Source organism: Lissotriton helveticus, chromosome 4_1 (assembly GCF_964261635.1).
Source record: "Lissotriton helveticus chromosome 4_1, aLisHel1.1, whole genome shotgun sequence".
Lineage (NCBI taxonomy): Eukaryota > Metazoa > Chordata > Amphibia > Caudata > Salamandridae > Lissotriton > Lissotriton helveticus.
In genome coordinates this window covers 488,461,592-488,478,787 of record NC_136063.1, presented here as the reverse complement: position 1 = coordinate 488,478,787, position 17,196 = coordinate 488,461,592, and the positions used below count along the sequence as shown (strand labels likewise).

General features: G+C 44.1%; 1 protein-coding gene across 1 annotated transcript in view; it reads right to left on the bottom strand.

Moving 5' to 3' along the window:
* RMDN1 (regulator of microtubule dynamics 1) overlaps nucleotides 1–17,196 on the bottom strand; it is a 325,882-nt gene that overhangs the window by 76,671 nt on the left and 232,015 nt on the right. Inside the window, exon 7 of the mRNA XM_078687071.1 lies at nucleotides 3,745–3,832. Coding sequence (XP_078543197.1) covers nucleotides 3,745–3,832 — 88 coding nt within the window. The remainder of the gene's footprint in view (nucleotides 1–3,744; nucleotides 3,833–17,196) is intronic.

Here is a 17,196-nt window from a genome sequence, read left to right as displayed (position 1 = left end):
GGCAGGTCACTGTCCTCTGAGCCAGGTTTGTTAACTCTTCTTGAGAAGGATATGTATTCCAGCTCTGGAGGTGTGATGAGTGGCAGAACTGGTTTAAAAAATGTCTGGCTCAGGCAACCTAAAACATTTCTAATCACAGATTTCAACTGTAATAAGGAAATTGGAGACTGACTTTTATACAGGGAATGCAGGCTCCCAAGTATTATAAATAGGTTTCCCTTCAGATATGCTGGACCACGTGCAAAAAGTGGCTCATTAGCTTCCTAGCTTTTCATCTACCCATACTTTTCAGTTTTGCAGGCGTTGTCAACATGCAAAAGATTACAGAAGCACCATAATGTACAGGAATTAGCAGATGACAAATTAGGTATCTACAAGGATTCTTGCATGTCCATATGAAAATAAACTGTCTTTAACATCTCGAAGCTCCATTATTTGTTTGCTTGAGCACCTTGTTTAAAGTGACAAAGATTCTTATTAAAGATAAACCTGAGGTTTCTGACTCATTTGCTAGCCAGGCATATGCTCCCAGTATAGTCCTGCCCCTTGATATACCTCCGAAAAAAACTGTTGTCCTGAGATTTTCATTTCATTAAAGAAGTAAATTAGCTTGGGTAGACATTGCTCATCTGGGCCAAAATTTTCTGGACATTTTTTAAAATGGCGGATGTGTTGTAGTCTTATAGATACTGAAAATAACTCTTCAGAGCAACCCTTTTGCCATTTTTCAAAACGGCACCTCTATAATGAATTAATTAATTAATGAATGAAGTCATTTGTAAAGTGCTGGCTTTCACTCCAAAGGAGCATCTTGGCGCTGAAAGCGGGTAAGTTGGGTGTCAAGGAGTGTGGTCTGGTGGGCAAAGCAATGATGGACTGAAATGCAGCCAGAGTAATTACCAGTGGTTGAGATTAATTCAAGCATTCCTCCCAACACTATTTCTATACTTTAAACATCAATTTGCAGCACGTGGCTCAATTTAAAACCTGTTGTTTTTAGGGGGAGGGTCCCCCCTGCACACTGTCAAACAAAGTCAGAACAAGAGTTTGAAAACCAAAGCGACGGACACAGAAAAAAAGGAAATTAGGTCAGCATCTAAGGGTCTGTGTCGTTTTGTCATCTGTGATTAGAAGTACCCATCATAATATACACTTTAGCATTTGAAGTTGCCTTGTTACAGGCTGAACACACTAAAGTTTTGCTGTTATATCAGTGTCCGAGTTTAATGTGTGAGCTGCGAGGAGGCAAGTCTTTGTCATCAAGTTTGTTAGCCAAAGGAGATGTTTTGAACATGTATGTCTGCTTGTTTTCAGTTATCGTGGTTAAAATGAAATGTACATACTTACAACCCTTTTATTTTTAGCTGCCACACTAAAGTCAAAACAGGGGCAACTGTGGTAAACCTGTCGGAGAGGGCACCAGGTGTTGCTAGCCATCACTACCAATCAGCAGGACAGAAGGACAGGGTCAGTTTCTTATAATTCAGGGCTGAGAATTTCAAAGGCCAATCACGCCAGAACAACATCAGAGTGTCTGGCTAAGAAAAAGTTTAAGGCACTAGTGCTGAACTATTTCTAGAGGAATGGCTGCCCAAAGTGGTAGCCCCACATAGCGTTGTCTTTACAGTGGAGAGAACTCTCAGGGCCCTGGTTCCTCCACAACCAGTGAAGGCTTCCAAGACTGATCATTGCGAAACTACTGAACTCTCGAAATAAGGACATCACAAACCAAAAGACTTGCTGATGTGGCCCACTGTTGCTCAGCAGCGTAATTGTTTCTACATTTCAACTTTACATCTTGGCTGTCTAAGAACAACTTCGAACATTCCCTGAAGTCAAAAAGAAACTTCACCAATATATGCTGCTGCTTCTGATTTAACTAAAAACGCTAGAAAATGGTAAGGACGTTTTTCTCGCTGTAGCTTACTAGGCCTGTAACTAGCAAGACAAATGTGAGTCCAGAGGTGACATATGCAGGACACGAAACTCGCCGATCCCACATTTGATATGGAGAAACAGACGGAGAAACAGGAAACTGGAAACAGATAAAGGCGACCGAACAGAGGTGGTCTTGGGAGTGGAAGCGTTAAAAGATGCCACCGGATAGTACTGGATAGAAGGATGCTACAGATGCGACCCTCAAAGCCAGCGACAAACAGATAGCCTGCTTGTGATTCTTCGTAAGGCCGGCCTAGCTTTACCCCAACTTGTCCATCTGTGTGAATGTCACCAACTGGGTAACATCTTTCTCTTGCATTTTACAAGTGACTCATCTCACCAATACAGAAACCAAGAAATCACAGAAAGTTGAAGATGGAAGGGGTATGTCACAGGCTTCTCCCCCTACACTGTGGAGTGATTTAATATGGCTTAGGCATGGCATCCATGAGAAATTGATGAATTATAACCGAAATAGGCGCAAATGGTGTAGAGGGGGGAGGGGCGGCACCAAGACGGTATTCCATTTCTGTTGGTCTGTGTTATGAGCCCAGCGGAATACGCGTTGAGTTTTTATAGAACGGGGATGATGAGCAATTGATCTTAGGGACTCCCTGTCCAATGAGGAAGTGATTTCAACTGTCCCGATGACGTAGACCTCAACAAATCATATCCACCTTTGCCTACTGCATTGAGTGACTGGAACTCGAGGGCTAGGCATGAAGAGCTGGTATATTTAAAGATGAATGATGTCTGAGGGGAATTTCCCCATGGAGTGTTGGAGTTCTTGCTCTTCTGCTTTACACATTGTTGGCTGCATAAATACATCTCTGGCCTCCACAGGGACTGTGGGTGATCATGACAACACAGAATGCCTGAAAGAAGTTGTCATACCACAACCAGCTGCAGCTCGCTAGCAGTGGCGAGTCTTGGCTCTGATCAGGCTGTATCTGAGACTTACAACTATGCATTATAACATACTACTCTTCTTTCCTTGTTATATATATTTATTTCAGAGTTGGATACATTGCAAGGCATCCTACTACCAAGATGGCAAGGGTGAACCGGAGAACAGAAACAGAATAGTAGCACACGGTGAAATGATTTCGAAAGCTAAGGCAGTAACATCTTTATAGAAAATCATTTCCTATTAACTTTAACATGTTGAAAAAGAATTGGAGTTAATAATATAAAACCACATCTAAAGGCTAGATAGTTTTGTAAACCATATTTAGGCACGATATATCAGACTGTATTTTGATATACAGGCATATATTTAACAAATACATCCTAACACTTGAATAACCTTTTAAAATATAGCAATTGTTTCTACTTAGCGAATATTATTATTATTTTTACTTCTTTATTCTGCATATAAAAATACCATAAAAGTGACAGTTTATCAATAGAGGTTACAGTACAATCTTGATAAAAAAAAAAGCAAAGAAACAATTCATCAATCTAAAATCTACATAGTACAATTTAAGTATATAAGGCATCACATAGAACATGTCTCTCATCAGTCCACCCCATCTAAAGGCTTAGTTGACGCTACCCCTTGTGGTCCTTAATCTAAATCCAGTCCTTAAAAAAATAGTAATACAGAAGAGTGTAAAAGCATCTGGGGCCAATTTTAAAAATAAAAGTGCCACCCGTGCTTGTTTATATCTGGCTTTTTTAAACTACCCCTCAGAAAACTTAGCAAATAAAGAATAGAATCATGTTATAGCCTAGAGTAAATATAAACTAATTCATTAATTTGCAGCATTTCATCACATTAATGGAGACAAAAAGTTATTTTGGTACCTCCTCAAATGTAGCTGTTGGCGGAGTAGTAAACAGCACTGAAGCAATTTGTCTCTGAGCCCAAGGCATTTCCGCAATGAAATATGACCTGAAGACAAAAAGTTCTGTATTATATAACGTGATATAATGAGGAAATGTAAATATGAAGGTTTCGCATAATATGGGAGATTTTCTGCAAAATTCGCTGAGAAAAGCTAAAATGTGTTCAAATCTCCAGGTACCAGAATATTAATGACAGCGATAGTGTTACAGTAATAATGAACACAAAATAGAAATTAATACAGCGGTGAAGACTGTTAACCTCATCATTGATGATAGTAATCGAAATGACAACTGGGTCACTACACCATCCCAACCAACCCAAAAATAATTATAGTGCCATAACCAGCCTGGACCCTTCATCTCTTCCACCCTCTAGGAAGCTTATTCCTTCATCCAGCTCTGAGATACTGGCCTAGTAATGATGATGGCACTAAAAGCTTTGCTATATCTGAATGGCAGCCTAGACATGCCAGCTTACATGAACTAACTGGACAATAGTCTGAAAGTGGAGGGATATGTTCTGTACAGGTAAGTAGGCTACTAAACCTAGCTCCTACAGGGTGCAGCCGTGGGGAGAGGGCAGTGTGCTATTCCCAACCTCATCATTTTTGTTTCGGCATCTTAAAGCAGTCTGTACTGCCCCTTCGTTTCTACTCATGACTCCGGGACACCGCACACCAGATTTGCTAACCTGAAGTCGAAAGAACTGGTAGAAGGCAGAAGAGAATCCTATGAGCGATAGGACTTGTTCATGGGAGACTGGGGCTGAAGGACAGGACTCAGGTCTTGTAGGTCATACAGAGAAGGTCAGTCAATAACACTCCTATAATTTAAGCAGTCAGGTGGTAATAGCAAGTTGCTTTGCAAGTACTTAGTTGACTGATTCCTGGTTGCCAAGTTTGTTCCTAATTTTGGCTTTTCCTGCAACTTTGTTTTGTACTGCCTTTTCCCCTTGGGTTTCAATTTGTTCATCCTTAATAAGCCTCTCAAGATCTACCCTACCATGAGTTTCATCTGCTGTGTGATTTTGGACGCAAGAGCCACATGTCAGCATTTTCCCCGAGATTTGGGAAGATAACCTGGTTGTTTCTGCCTTTCCCTTACGGAGCATTCAGGTGGGAGAAATAGAGATGGAAATTGTTAAATATTAATAAATTGACACTCAACGAGTACGTACCATCTTTCTTTATTGTTAAAACTTGACTACCGCCATTCTTAGTACCTCCGGAGTATATGAGGACTACACAGCCCTTCGGGAGAATAGCTGCTTTGGTACTAGAAGGATTTAATAGTGGTGCCACAGGGTTATCTCCATCTGAAAAGTATTCAGGAGATCAGAACACTCAACGAATTGTATGGCTCAATGGAGATTGCACATCTTAAACAAACTAAAAAATGTATGATAACAAGATGCCCTTATCCTTTCCTATTCAATTAGAAAAGCACTCTCTTGGGAAACACTTTCGATTAAGGAAATAGACATTTGCTTTTAAAATTCCAGTCTTTGTAAAAGAGTTTGCTAAAATGTTTGATTGCTCACAAATTGTACAAAAATAGTAGTTCTGACATGGGCTGCCCTAGATCATTAAACGAGGATGTTGCATGTCGGCAAGCGTGAGTAATTCTGAACTGTTAATTTTACTCTTCGAACTCTCTGATCTAGTGTCCCGTCCTGTGAGAGGATTTTCCTTGCGATCCGCATTGTTGGGATTTGCGCATGTTCTGTGCCTTGTTTGCCTTCCATTTTCCATCCTCTTTCACTTCGAAGTTCTGCTGCTGGTGGGGAGGAGATTTTTAGTTTCATCCGCTCTCGGAGGAGAGTTCAGAATTGTGGCGAGTGGGGCAGATGTCTCCTTTCGGACGTCGCAACTACTGTGAAAGGCAACGCTGGATTATTGAGCGGTCTGTGGTGAAGTTGCAGAAGATTACTGTTCGATCAATATAGAAAGTGACGGAAGGATTTCAGTCACTGACGATTTACTGTGAGGTAACGTAAGTAATTTTTTAGGTCTCGCCTAGCGTTGCAGCACATGCGCTGCTCGCTTTGCAAGGCATGCTGTATTAAAGTATGATTTAGAAGTGGAGTGGAAGCCCTGCCTATAATTTTCCATGGCTGGCGTCATCGTCCATGGTAAATGCCGGCTTCCGATTCAATACGAGGCTACTCAGTCCCCCCTTGTTAACACCCTGTCTCATTTTAGGACCGCCCATAAGGACTGGATCTTTTACTGCGCTTGTTACACAAGGTGAGCACTATTTAGTTTATTTGCAATGCCCCCCCCCCTCAGCACTCGTGGGACAATGGCGGGCGTTATTTGTATACAGAGCGCACAATGTGCGCTTTCACTTTAATAGTAGCTGCAAGTAGCAAAGTAACGCTGGGTGGTTTTTTAAAACTTTATTTTAAAGCGTGATGCCCGCTTCAGGGACACCGCGGTCTGTTTATTTAAGTCCTGCAGGCCACACCGGTCATGATATGTGTCCTGTGCTGTCGGAGTCAAGGCAGGGGTTTAAGCGCCTTCCTGGCGTGCGGCAAAGCGTGAGCGGTATCCTCACCACAACCAACGCTGGGTCCTGAAGTTCTGTGGCCTCCACCAATTTCAATATGCGTCCCGCACCGTTGGAGTCATGGCAGGGTTTTAAGCACCTTATAGATGTAAAGCAAACTGTGGACGGCCCTCTTGTCACAAGTGACGCTGGGCCCTCAATACTGCTGCGCCCACCGGCTCCAATAAGCATATCGCGCTGTGGGAGTCCAAGCAGAATTTTAAGCACCTTCCTGGCATGAAGCTGAGCATGGGCAGCCTCCGCCGCAAGTAACGCTGGGCCCTGAAGTACTGTGGCCCCTAACTACTTTGATATGCACATTGGTATGCATGCAATTTATCCTGCAATCTAGATGGCTTTGTGGTCTCTCGATCATGCCCCGTGATCGATAAAGCAGACTGCAGAGAATAATCGGTTGATCTCCCCTATCTGTAGGGTGGAGACGGTGATCGGATCTGCTGTCGATGTGGAATACCCTTGAGCTGCATTGCTTGGGGGGCGGCCTATGGCCTTAGGAACTGGGTCTCCTTTGACCGCACCTTTCGCTGGGTCTTCGGGCTGTCTGGTCTGCTGTGCGGGTGCAGCGGGCGGCCCGAGCTTTGATCAACAAGAATTCCCATGCTGCGGGAGTCAAAGCAGGGCTTTGAGCGCCTTCCTGGCATGAAGCAGAGCATGGGCGGCCTCCCTGCCACAAGCAACGCTGGGCCCTGAAGTCCTGTTGCCCTACCAGCTCAAATATGCATCCTGCACTTCGGGAGTCAAGGCAGGGTTTTAAAGGCCTTCCTGGAACAAACCAGAGCGTGAGCCTTATCCTCACCACAAGTAACACTGGGCCCTGATGTCCTGCAGCCCCCACTTGCTCCAAATTGCATACTGCACGGCAGTAGTCACGGCAGGGTTTTAAGTGCCTACCTGGCACAAAGCAGAGCATGGGTAGCCTCCTCGCCACAGGTAATGCTGGGCCGTGAAGTCTTGCGGCCCCAACTGGCTCTGATATGCGTCCCGTGCTGTGGGAGTCAAGGCAGGGTTTGGGTAGCCTCCGCCGCAAGTAATGCTGGGCCATGGTTAGGCTGGGATCTGTTCTTAGTTAGCAATTGAATTTAGACTACATTACCCAGGATGCACTAGTATGTATGTTAAACATCTCAGAGATCACTCCTGGAGACATGGGCACGTATGGTCATCCTTCGTATTGGCAACGTCTAGTTTGAAAGGTATAATTTGATTCATGCTCTACGCTTCTGATAGAGTATGATTTATAATACAGCGAGCTAGCCTAGCCTACATGAGCGCTGAACTGGGTTCTGGAAAGAGGTTAGGTGCTCAGGACTGCGGGAACCTTTGGGCGGATACAAGCACGCTGTGGGAATAGAGCATGCTTTCTCGTGTTGGTGTTGGAGGTTTAAGGGCTGGAGCGAGGCATGTAGGTTTGTAAGAGTTCGACGCAGGTCACTTGTGCGTTGCCGTGCAGTGTGTTCCACCTTCTGCTCATGGCGGCCAGGCTTGCTCAATCTGCATTATTCACATCTTTCAGAGAAAGCAACACAGTGGCTGCCGCGAGCAGCATTCGGTTTAAACTTACATTCTAGTGCTTCTTGGACCAGAATTCACAAGAAAAGCTGATTTCTAGGTCACCGAATGTAAACAATGACCTAGCTGATTGAGCAAAACCGCTTAAACATGGCGCCAGAGATCTTTGAAAGTAGTGTTTTGTTTTTTCAGGCTATTTAGTTTTCAACAGCTGCGGCTGCTACGTAGCTTGGCTCGAAGTGCCATGACGTAGTCTACGTGTTGATAGCTCCTAAAGGCCTTTTATTCACATTACAATTAACATTTACTCACTCTCCATATGTTTTCAAGACATGAGCTCAATTTCCCTCTTTTTCCTTTACTTTTTATGTTTCTGTACATCATGCTGGGAAATATAAGTTGTCAAACCTCGTATTGGCATTGTAAATGGCAATGCCTTTTATTTATGTTTTGGTTTTCAAAACATAAATAAAGGGCATTGTCATTTACAATGCCAATAGCATTGCAAATGCTTGTTCCTGCTGCGGGCGGTGTTACTGTGTAATGTCAAGTGACATTCCTTTAAAGTTAAATTATTAATAGGTTATGTATTAATAACCTGGAATCGTTTTCTTTTTCTCTTATTCTGCTTTTAACATTGACTTGCCATTTTTCAACCAAAGGGAGTCGTTTTAAACTATGGAGGAGACAATGAATTAAGTTGCTCAAAAACAAAGAGTCTGAAGGCTTCTGTTTTTTCCTTGGTTTCTTTTTTACCCTTTTATTTTTGGGAATGTGATACTACAGGCATGAGTCAATGTTTCAGCAATTTTCATGTTTGAAAGTGAGGAGTCTAATGTCTCTCTGTTTTCTGTGTTTGAAGGAATAAGGAAATAGCACTTTGAGAAAAGCTTATGTTACAGTATGAAATAGCGGGATAGCCAGAATTCTTTGAGGTAATGTGACTGTCACTTATAAGTGAGACGTACCGAGAGTAGTCCTATTATTGTTAGTAATTATTCTTTTTCTTTTTTCAGGTATCATTCCTTCTTCCCTGCTGTTCCCTTCCTTTTCCCGTCTCCCACTTGATCACCCTAACATTCTGTTATTTACTATTGTATGAATTGGGAGTATCAAGAGGTGGACCTACCTGTGCATCGTTCGGATCCCGAGGAGTTCTCTTCCATGTACGCAACGTGGCAGACACAAACTACACCATATATGATTGTCAGCTATTAGCAATTAAAAAGGCATTCACTTATTGGAGGCAGGCATTACTTAGAGGGCTCTCTCCTACAGTCACTGTCTGGACCTATTACATTTTTTAAAGAGTATTAATTGGACTAATCCCAGACGCACCAGATGGTCCCTCTTCTTCTCACATTTGTGCTGAGACATCACTTATAGACCTGGTTCTCGAGAAGGAAATACTGATGTCCTCTCTAGACAAGGAACCAAGGAAAGGTATCAATTAATAGACCGTTTTACAATGCTTACTCTTAAAACTGAACTACATTTATGGCAGAATCAGAAAGATTGAAAGAAGAGGAAAGAGTTGGCTACAACAAAAGAGAGCCTTGAGAAAGAAAGTTCATGTGTTACTGTTTTACTTTTGTCTAAGAGGAGCAAGTGCAATAAAATATCTTGCACATTTATAATGTTAAGTCCTCTAGCTATCACCCCGGATGGATGGGCAAACTGAAAGGCTCAGTCACACGACAGAACAGTATTTGAGTCATTTTAAAGAGAACATGAAGAGAACGGAGGTGACTGGATACATTTGAGTTTGTATGTAACAACTTTTCCCATAGTCCTAGGTTCTTCCCATTCTTCTATGCATACAGTTTCCATCCTCAAGTATGACCCTCTTCTTTTTCTGTGCATGAGGTACCTTCTCTGAGGTAACAGTCTTATTACAATCTCTCACTTGTACACATAAATCTGCAGTCCAAAATCATTAAAGCTCAAGGCTTCAACAACAGGTTTGCTGAAAGGATGAGAGTAACCGTATCAACATATCCAGGAAAAACAAGAAGTATGTTCAGCAACAAAACACATTAGTAATATTTGAATCATATCCCAAACTTGCTCCACGTTATGTAAGTCCTCTTCCCATTCCCGAGTTGCTAGGCTCTTCAGCAATCAAACTCCACCTACCAGACCAATAGAAGATTCACCATTGTATTCAATGATTTCTAGAACATCACAGCTGAAGGTATTCAAAGAACCAAGCCACCTTCCATCATTTCTGCCCTTTGTCAAAAGGAATGTGAAGTAAAGGTGATCCTACATTCCCGAATCAGGAAGGGCCTTCTACATTTTCTAAAAGCCAAGAAGGGTTATGATGCATTGGATAGATCATGAGAGAATGTTTGTACATGCCCCCAGCAGATGAAGGAGTTCCACAATAAATCAGCAGCACCAACAAGTGGGAAAGTTATGTGGGCAGTCTGGTCATGACTCGGGGGTAGAGCATGGGAGGTTCACTTAACCAAAGGTGGAATAGCTGGAAAAAAGGTAGAAGGAGGACACTTTGAGCATAGAGACTATGGAGACTGGTTCATAGGAGACCAGGGCTGAGGGCGGGGAGCCAGGTCTTCCAGGTCAGAAAGAATGAGAAGATTAGTCAATCAGATTTTAGTTAAATCACATCCCAAGTAATTTACGCAGCAGGATAGTTGTAGCAGGTTCTCTCACAAATGTTTGGTTCCCACTCGCTTAGTTTGATCACCAATTAGGCGTTTCCCTGCATTTTTGTATTGTTCTAATCTTTTCCCCGCATGTTTCCTTTTGTTCTTCTGTCATACACCTTTAAAGATCTACCCTCCAGTGACTTACATCTGCTATATGATACTGAACAAAACCAACACATTTTAGCTTCTCCTGATGCTCCTAAGCTTGGGGAGGTAACCAAGCTCCTGGCTTCTTTACTGCCTTTCCTTTACCTAACGGATCTGTGAAGGGATGGATGGAAATATGGCTTCAGAGGTTTTTCTGATTTGTGTATGATGGCTTTTCATCAAACAAAGAGGGAACAAAGATTATAATGGAAACTCATATATATATATATATATATATATATATATATATATATATTGGAAAGAAAAGTCAAAGTACTTGTTGTCACTCCATGGTTGTCAGGATACTGTCCGTTCCTTTACATTAAAAGGAGGTTTCTTCTTTTGTTCTCAGGTCTACTGGGATGATGCTGCCAGCACCCTTGGTGAAAAGCAGAAACCAGAACACCCAAGTAAGTATATCTATAGGTTTAGATTGTCAATACCTCTCTCTCTCTCTCCTTTAATACACACAAGAAAAGGCTTTAAATCAAGTGATACTCCCATTACCATCCTGAGTGCATGTTGAAAACATCAGTATCTCTGCGTAACTGCAAGTAATACACAGGATTCCCTGTCAGGACGCAGCTTGCTTTCTTTCATCGTTTAAGAGACTCCCTCGCCCTCTTGAAGCCTTCACAACTGACAAGGGTAGTGTAATGAAGAGACACCTAGTGGAAAAGCAGGTAGGAAGGGAACCTAGTGGAAAAGCATGTAGGTTGGTGTATTGGGGACCTTTTCACTAAGACCCCCTTCCACCTTAATACCAAAACAAAGGATACGCAATAGAAAAAGGCTAGGTAAAGAGAAGGGAGAGAAAAAAACAGCCACCCCAAAAAAACCTCTGACCCAAACTCCCTCCCCTCTACTGGGATAACTGACACTCACCCGGGTAGCCTCAACTCTCCTGAGTTGTGGCGGGCTGCTTCATGCCTCCAGGTGGCATCCACTAGTCCTTCGACCAGCTGTCTTCCACCTCCTCCTCCATATTCTCGGCATCTTTTTTGTCCTCCGACATCTGACCTCTTAGTTGCTCCTGTGTCCTGGTAGTCCAGGCTTTACTCAAAGTTTTTTGTCTAATGTAGCCGGCTCTCCGGTGGTGCTTGTCTTCGGGTCCTGGTCTCGTGGTTTCCGCTCTTCTTTTCCTCCTGACATCTCCTCAACTCGTCTTCTCTCTTCTTGGCAACTTTCTCTGTTTTTCTCCTTGTTGCTCCGCCATACCAACAGGAATCCATCAATATGGTTTCCTCTCCTTTCCATCTTCGGCCGTTTCCCCCCTGCTCCTCTGTGTTTTTTTCTCTCTTTCCACCTTTCTTCCTACCCCTGTCAAATGTCTGCCCTTTTCTAATGGGAGGTCTATTTCTTGTTTTTAGGTGATGTTCAGGTGGTCATGTCGTGGGACCCTGGTTGTTCACCTGTGTACCTGCTGTTCCCTCCCAAGGCTGGAAATTGTTATATATTAATATACTGGTGCCAGTACAATTACTTACTGCCTTTGTTGTCATAGTCAGACTGGCTGTACCTGTGGTGTGTGCCATTCCCTTTAAAGACCTTCAAGACAGGGTGTGCCAGAAATCATCTAAAACACCTGAGATGTGACATCCTTTACAGTGCGTTTTCCTTTCTCAAATGCCCATTTCCCATCTTTCAAATAGTAGGTTAGAGAATCCTATTTCTCTACTGAATGTTCTTACTTGGTGGAGAGTTGCTGACTAGCATCAAAATGTCCTCCTCCCACACAGCTTGTGACATTATATTGAGAACAATGTGTTAAAGACTTGTCCTACACAAGCTCACCCACTGTTTGCTACCAGCAGCTGTGCTAGTGTCTTGCTAGGCAATTGCCTGTAGTATGGCTTTTCTAAACTCCAGCCAGTGCTGCTATGGTCACAGCCCCTCAGTGATTCATTCACCCCATTAACGAAAGGTGATGCTATTTCACTGCTCAGGCTCATTCACCAAATTCTTGATTTCAGTGTTTCCAACTTAGATGGGCCTGTATAAAGCACAGGTCTGTTTAGGCTTGCATTGTTTGTGCACAATCACAGTTTTCACATGCTTTAGGTCTGGAGCCAACTCACCTCTCTCTCCGGCTTCCTTGAACATATTTAGAAGATGGGAGCCTAACAGTCTAGACATGTTATTGTATAGTTCTTCCCGAAATCAGTGACGTTCTGGCATATTCATGTTTTGCATTTGTTATGGGGCGTCCCATATCTCTGTCAGTGAAAAATCTTCTTCTAATGTCCCCGATTTCCACCCCTAAAATTGATATGACTAGTTCTTTCAAGAAAACAGACATTTCTTCCCTTGTGCTCCTTCTCCTAGCCTTGTATAATGGCAAATAATATTGTGCAAATGATTATGCTATGTTGCGGCTATTTTACCATCCTCTTGTAGGACTTTGTCCACTCATCTAGATTCTTCCTGTCTTCACCATCCAAGCCAGGACATGGCCTGTTTCATCATCTGTTTCATATAGGTTCCTTGGCAGTGTTAAATAGTATTGCCCAGCTGCAATATGGGTAGCATTATGGAACTCGTCCTTCTGACCTCTAACTGCCTCACTGTGCCCAGATATCCTATCACTGTATATCTTTTTTGGGGGTCAGACTTTCTCCCTATGGTGCCGCAAGTTGTTTTTACATTTTGTTCTGAGCTATTATATTTTGTACCCTATCTCTAAGGACTACTTTATATGCTTCCCAGACGATTGTGGGCAACTTCCCAGAGCCCACATTTTCTTCAAAATATAGCAAGGAGTTCCCATGGAGCCTCTTAACTATCTCTTCGTCTTTTAATTTCGAGGCATCCAGCCTCCAGTTATATCTTAAGCAGCTTTTCTTTTTACCTAGAGGAGAATGGTCGGATATGCCACTGGCCAGATTTTCCTACTCTAATTCAGAAGTGATTTATTCCCTTGGAATAAATATGTAGTGTAAGCGGGAAGAGTATTTTAGGGGCTCCCAATGGAAATTAGTATTTTCTGTCTGAGCGATGCTTGAGGCTCCAGATGCTGGACAGGCCCAATGCATGGGCAAATTGTGATAGATCTGTGGATGTGCCTGGGGCCTCTGTATAAGGTGACTTCCTCTCAAGGTCTCAATCAAGTACATCATTAAAGTTTCCTCCAAAATTATGTCTCTTGACTTTTGATGCTAATAGTTTAGGACCTATTATATCCAACACCCTCTGTTGTAATTTGAGTGGCACATACAAGTTCAGGACCATCGCTGACAGTGTCCTCCATACGCCCTTCACATCAGATTATTTTTGGGTGATCTGAAAGGTGGGTCTATTATGGAAAGAATGTCACGCCTCTTATGGCAGGCTTAGAACTACCCTCTTCCCTGTCTGTCGTGCACCCTTGGCACAACCCAAAATTTCCTGATTTCCAACAGGGACAGTCCCACTAGTAAGTGTTGTACACCACCCTATTTCCAACCTGTTAGTATTGCGTCCCTTCTTTTGTTCACTTTGGTATAGCATCTTTATTTATTTGGACATAAGTTGGTGGTTTCCTGGCAGTCCCATCATATGGTCGTTCGTGGCTGGGGGCTCTATTTCTGCTCCTTTGGTGTCCTTACCATCTCTGTTGTTGAACGCATGGTGGCTGTCTTTCATTCCTTTTGGATCTTGGATAGTTTGGTTTGACATTAGACGTTGTTGCGAGTGTGAGGCTCTCCTCATCATGGAAAGGTTGCACTTCTCACTGACCTAGTTTAATGTCCCCTCCGGCATCTCAAAAAAACAAGTTTTGAGTTAAAAAACACTTTTAGCCTGGCTGCGAAAAGGAGAATGCATTGGATGTTCATTGCCCGCATCTTACGTTTAACTTCCTCAAAGGAAACCAGCCACATGGCCCCATGTAAAGGGAGAGGTGGCCCGATCTAAAGGGTGAGGGTGGGACGGAAGTAAACATCCCAGAAAACCAAGGGAGCAGACAGAAACAGCACCACCGACAGAATGCTTCGATTAGGCAGTTGAGAGACAATTGAAAAGAAAACTGCAGGGGAGAACCAACCCCACTAGACTAGAGAAGTAAAGAAAACAAAAAGTGAGGACTGGAAAAAGAGGACTGAGTTGGATGGGGCCAACACCTGAGATGTCTATGCAGGCTACCAGGCAGCAGCGTAAAAGACATTTTTATTGGAAGACCAACACCAGAAATGAAAGCCCAACCGAAGGGCCAGTATGATGAACAGTTAGCGAGGCAGTGCCCATAGCCTAGGAAGCAGGCAGGCCAGATGCAAAGGCAAGTCCTCGTAAGCACGGGAAACCCATGCCCATCCAACAAGCCAGGGGACAATGTGGGGGCGAGGATCCTGACTCACCCAAGATCACATTCGGTAGCCTAGAAGCACAAGGGAGACAAGCTCTCAAGGGATGAGAACTGCCGTGCTCGCAAGTAGAAGAAATTCCCTGGACAGAATCCTAAGGGATACCCAACTTCTTTATAACAGCCCATGACTGAGAAGAATGAAAGAGGAACACTCACCATACACCCCCCAAAAGGGCAGAAGGCACACCTGAAGAACAATCAGGCACGTAATGAATGTTAAGGTTGGCTATGAAGGTGTCACGGAGACAGCTCCAATCAAAAAAGTGACAGCAACCGCAGCTTCGCACAAAGCAGAAGCAGAGGAAAAACCGGCCATGCAGAGGCATAGAAGAGGTAGGGTGGTCGAGTTGGCCACTCCTGCCAATCTATGGACAAGGGATGGCCACAAGGAACCTAAGAGAGAAAAAAGGGAATGAGTAGGGGCCCAACTCACCTGTGGATAGGGAGAACTACCACAAGAAGTGCAAGCACCTGAAAAGAATTAAAAAGGAACACCACTCTTGACGTACCCAGACAAAGAACCGTAGGCCAAGAACCATACCCCTTCCCTTGCATCCACTAGGAAAGAAGGGCACCAACAGAGTGGAAGGGAAGAGCCCCCTGGCTGGTGTGGAAAACCACTCAATAAATGGGAGGTGGGGCGGAAGAACCCTGTGCACCATCTACCAACTTGAGCCTGTGCACCAAGCACAGCAAGTGAAGCCTCCTGTATGGGGTATAACAGCGTCAAAAACATTTTGAGGTATACCTGTAAGGCATAGAGACTAAATACCCTGTTGGACAGGGAACAAGACAACAGTTCATCTGCACAATGCTATGAAGACACCCCAATCAGAACCTGGGTAGAAAACAAGGAAGACCATGCAGCTACAGCTGTTAACACCAACTGAGTCAGAACATAAGACTCATCCCAGGGAACAACCGGAGACCACAACCTGTCATCGATAGGGTAAAATAAAGAAAGAAAATGTCTGCCAGGGAGGGACACCACACGGACAGTACATGGAGGAAGAGGTGAAAAGAAGAAGCCAACTGGCACAACACTACGACAGTAAATGTAAATGTAAATGTAAATGTAGTATACTTGTAAAGCGCACAGCTGCCCCAGCAACGGGGCGTCCCGGCGCTGTATAACTCTGGGGAACCCGTCCTGGCTTTCCCTGTGGGATGGTCCCTTGCTGGGAGTCCCCAAGGTGGAGCCAGGCATCCCCGGAATTGGTGGGGCCGTTGTGGAGATTAGGCAAGCTAATGCCCAGAGTTGCCGAGTGGAAACCCTGATTAGAGTAAGCACCAAAGCGAGAATTATCGAGTCCACTGACCAAGGTCCACAACCCTGCCGCGTTGGGAATTGAACCTTGGTCCCGGACTGACTTCTGCTCTCAGGCCTGCCACCTCTAACCAGTGAGCCACACTACTCCACAGTCCACACAGAAGGGCATAACGGACAAAAGTCCCAGCCAAACTGAGCACGGGGGAAGAAGACAATGGTATGGCAAGCAGATATTAAGATTTTGCTCCACCCCGACTATCCCTGACATGGCGTAAAATGGAGTCAGCTTGAGAGCCAAACAGATATTGACCATCGAAAGGCATGTCCACCAAGGCGGACTGAACAGCCTCAGAAAAGCCAGAGGTACATAGCCAGTCACGCCGGTGAAGAGCCACAGAAAGGGCCATGGCCCGTCCAACAGAATCTGTGGTATCCATGCCACAACAAATCAGTACTGCAGCGGCCTGACAGTCATCCTGGATTAGGTGAGAGTGTCCTGAGAGACATCAGGGACAGAGGGGAGATGGTTGGATACCGAATTCCACAGGACATGAGAAAAACAGACCAAAACACAAGCAGTGTAAAAGAAAAGATATATTGACCCAAGCTATCCAGACCTTTAGACTCACTGTCTGGAGGGACGTCAGCCATGGCGCCAATGCTGGGGGTGGCTGTAGCAGCCTGAACCACAAAACTGTGTGGAGCAGGCTGAGGGGAAAGGCAGAGCGGGTCTCCAGGGGCAGGATGGTGCGTATGAGCTATAGACCAGTCCACTGAGGTCCTTGAAACAGGTTTAGCCCAAGTGCCCAACAGAATATTATAGAGGGTTTAACTGAAGGGAAGCGCAGGCTCAAAACTCAACTGCCCTGTTGAAGCACCCCAAGTAGGGGATCATTGGCCACTTC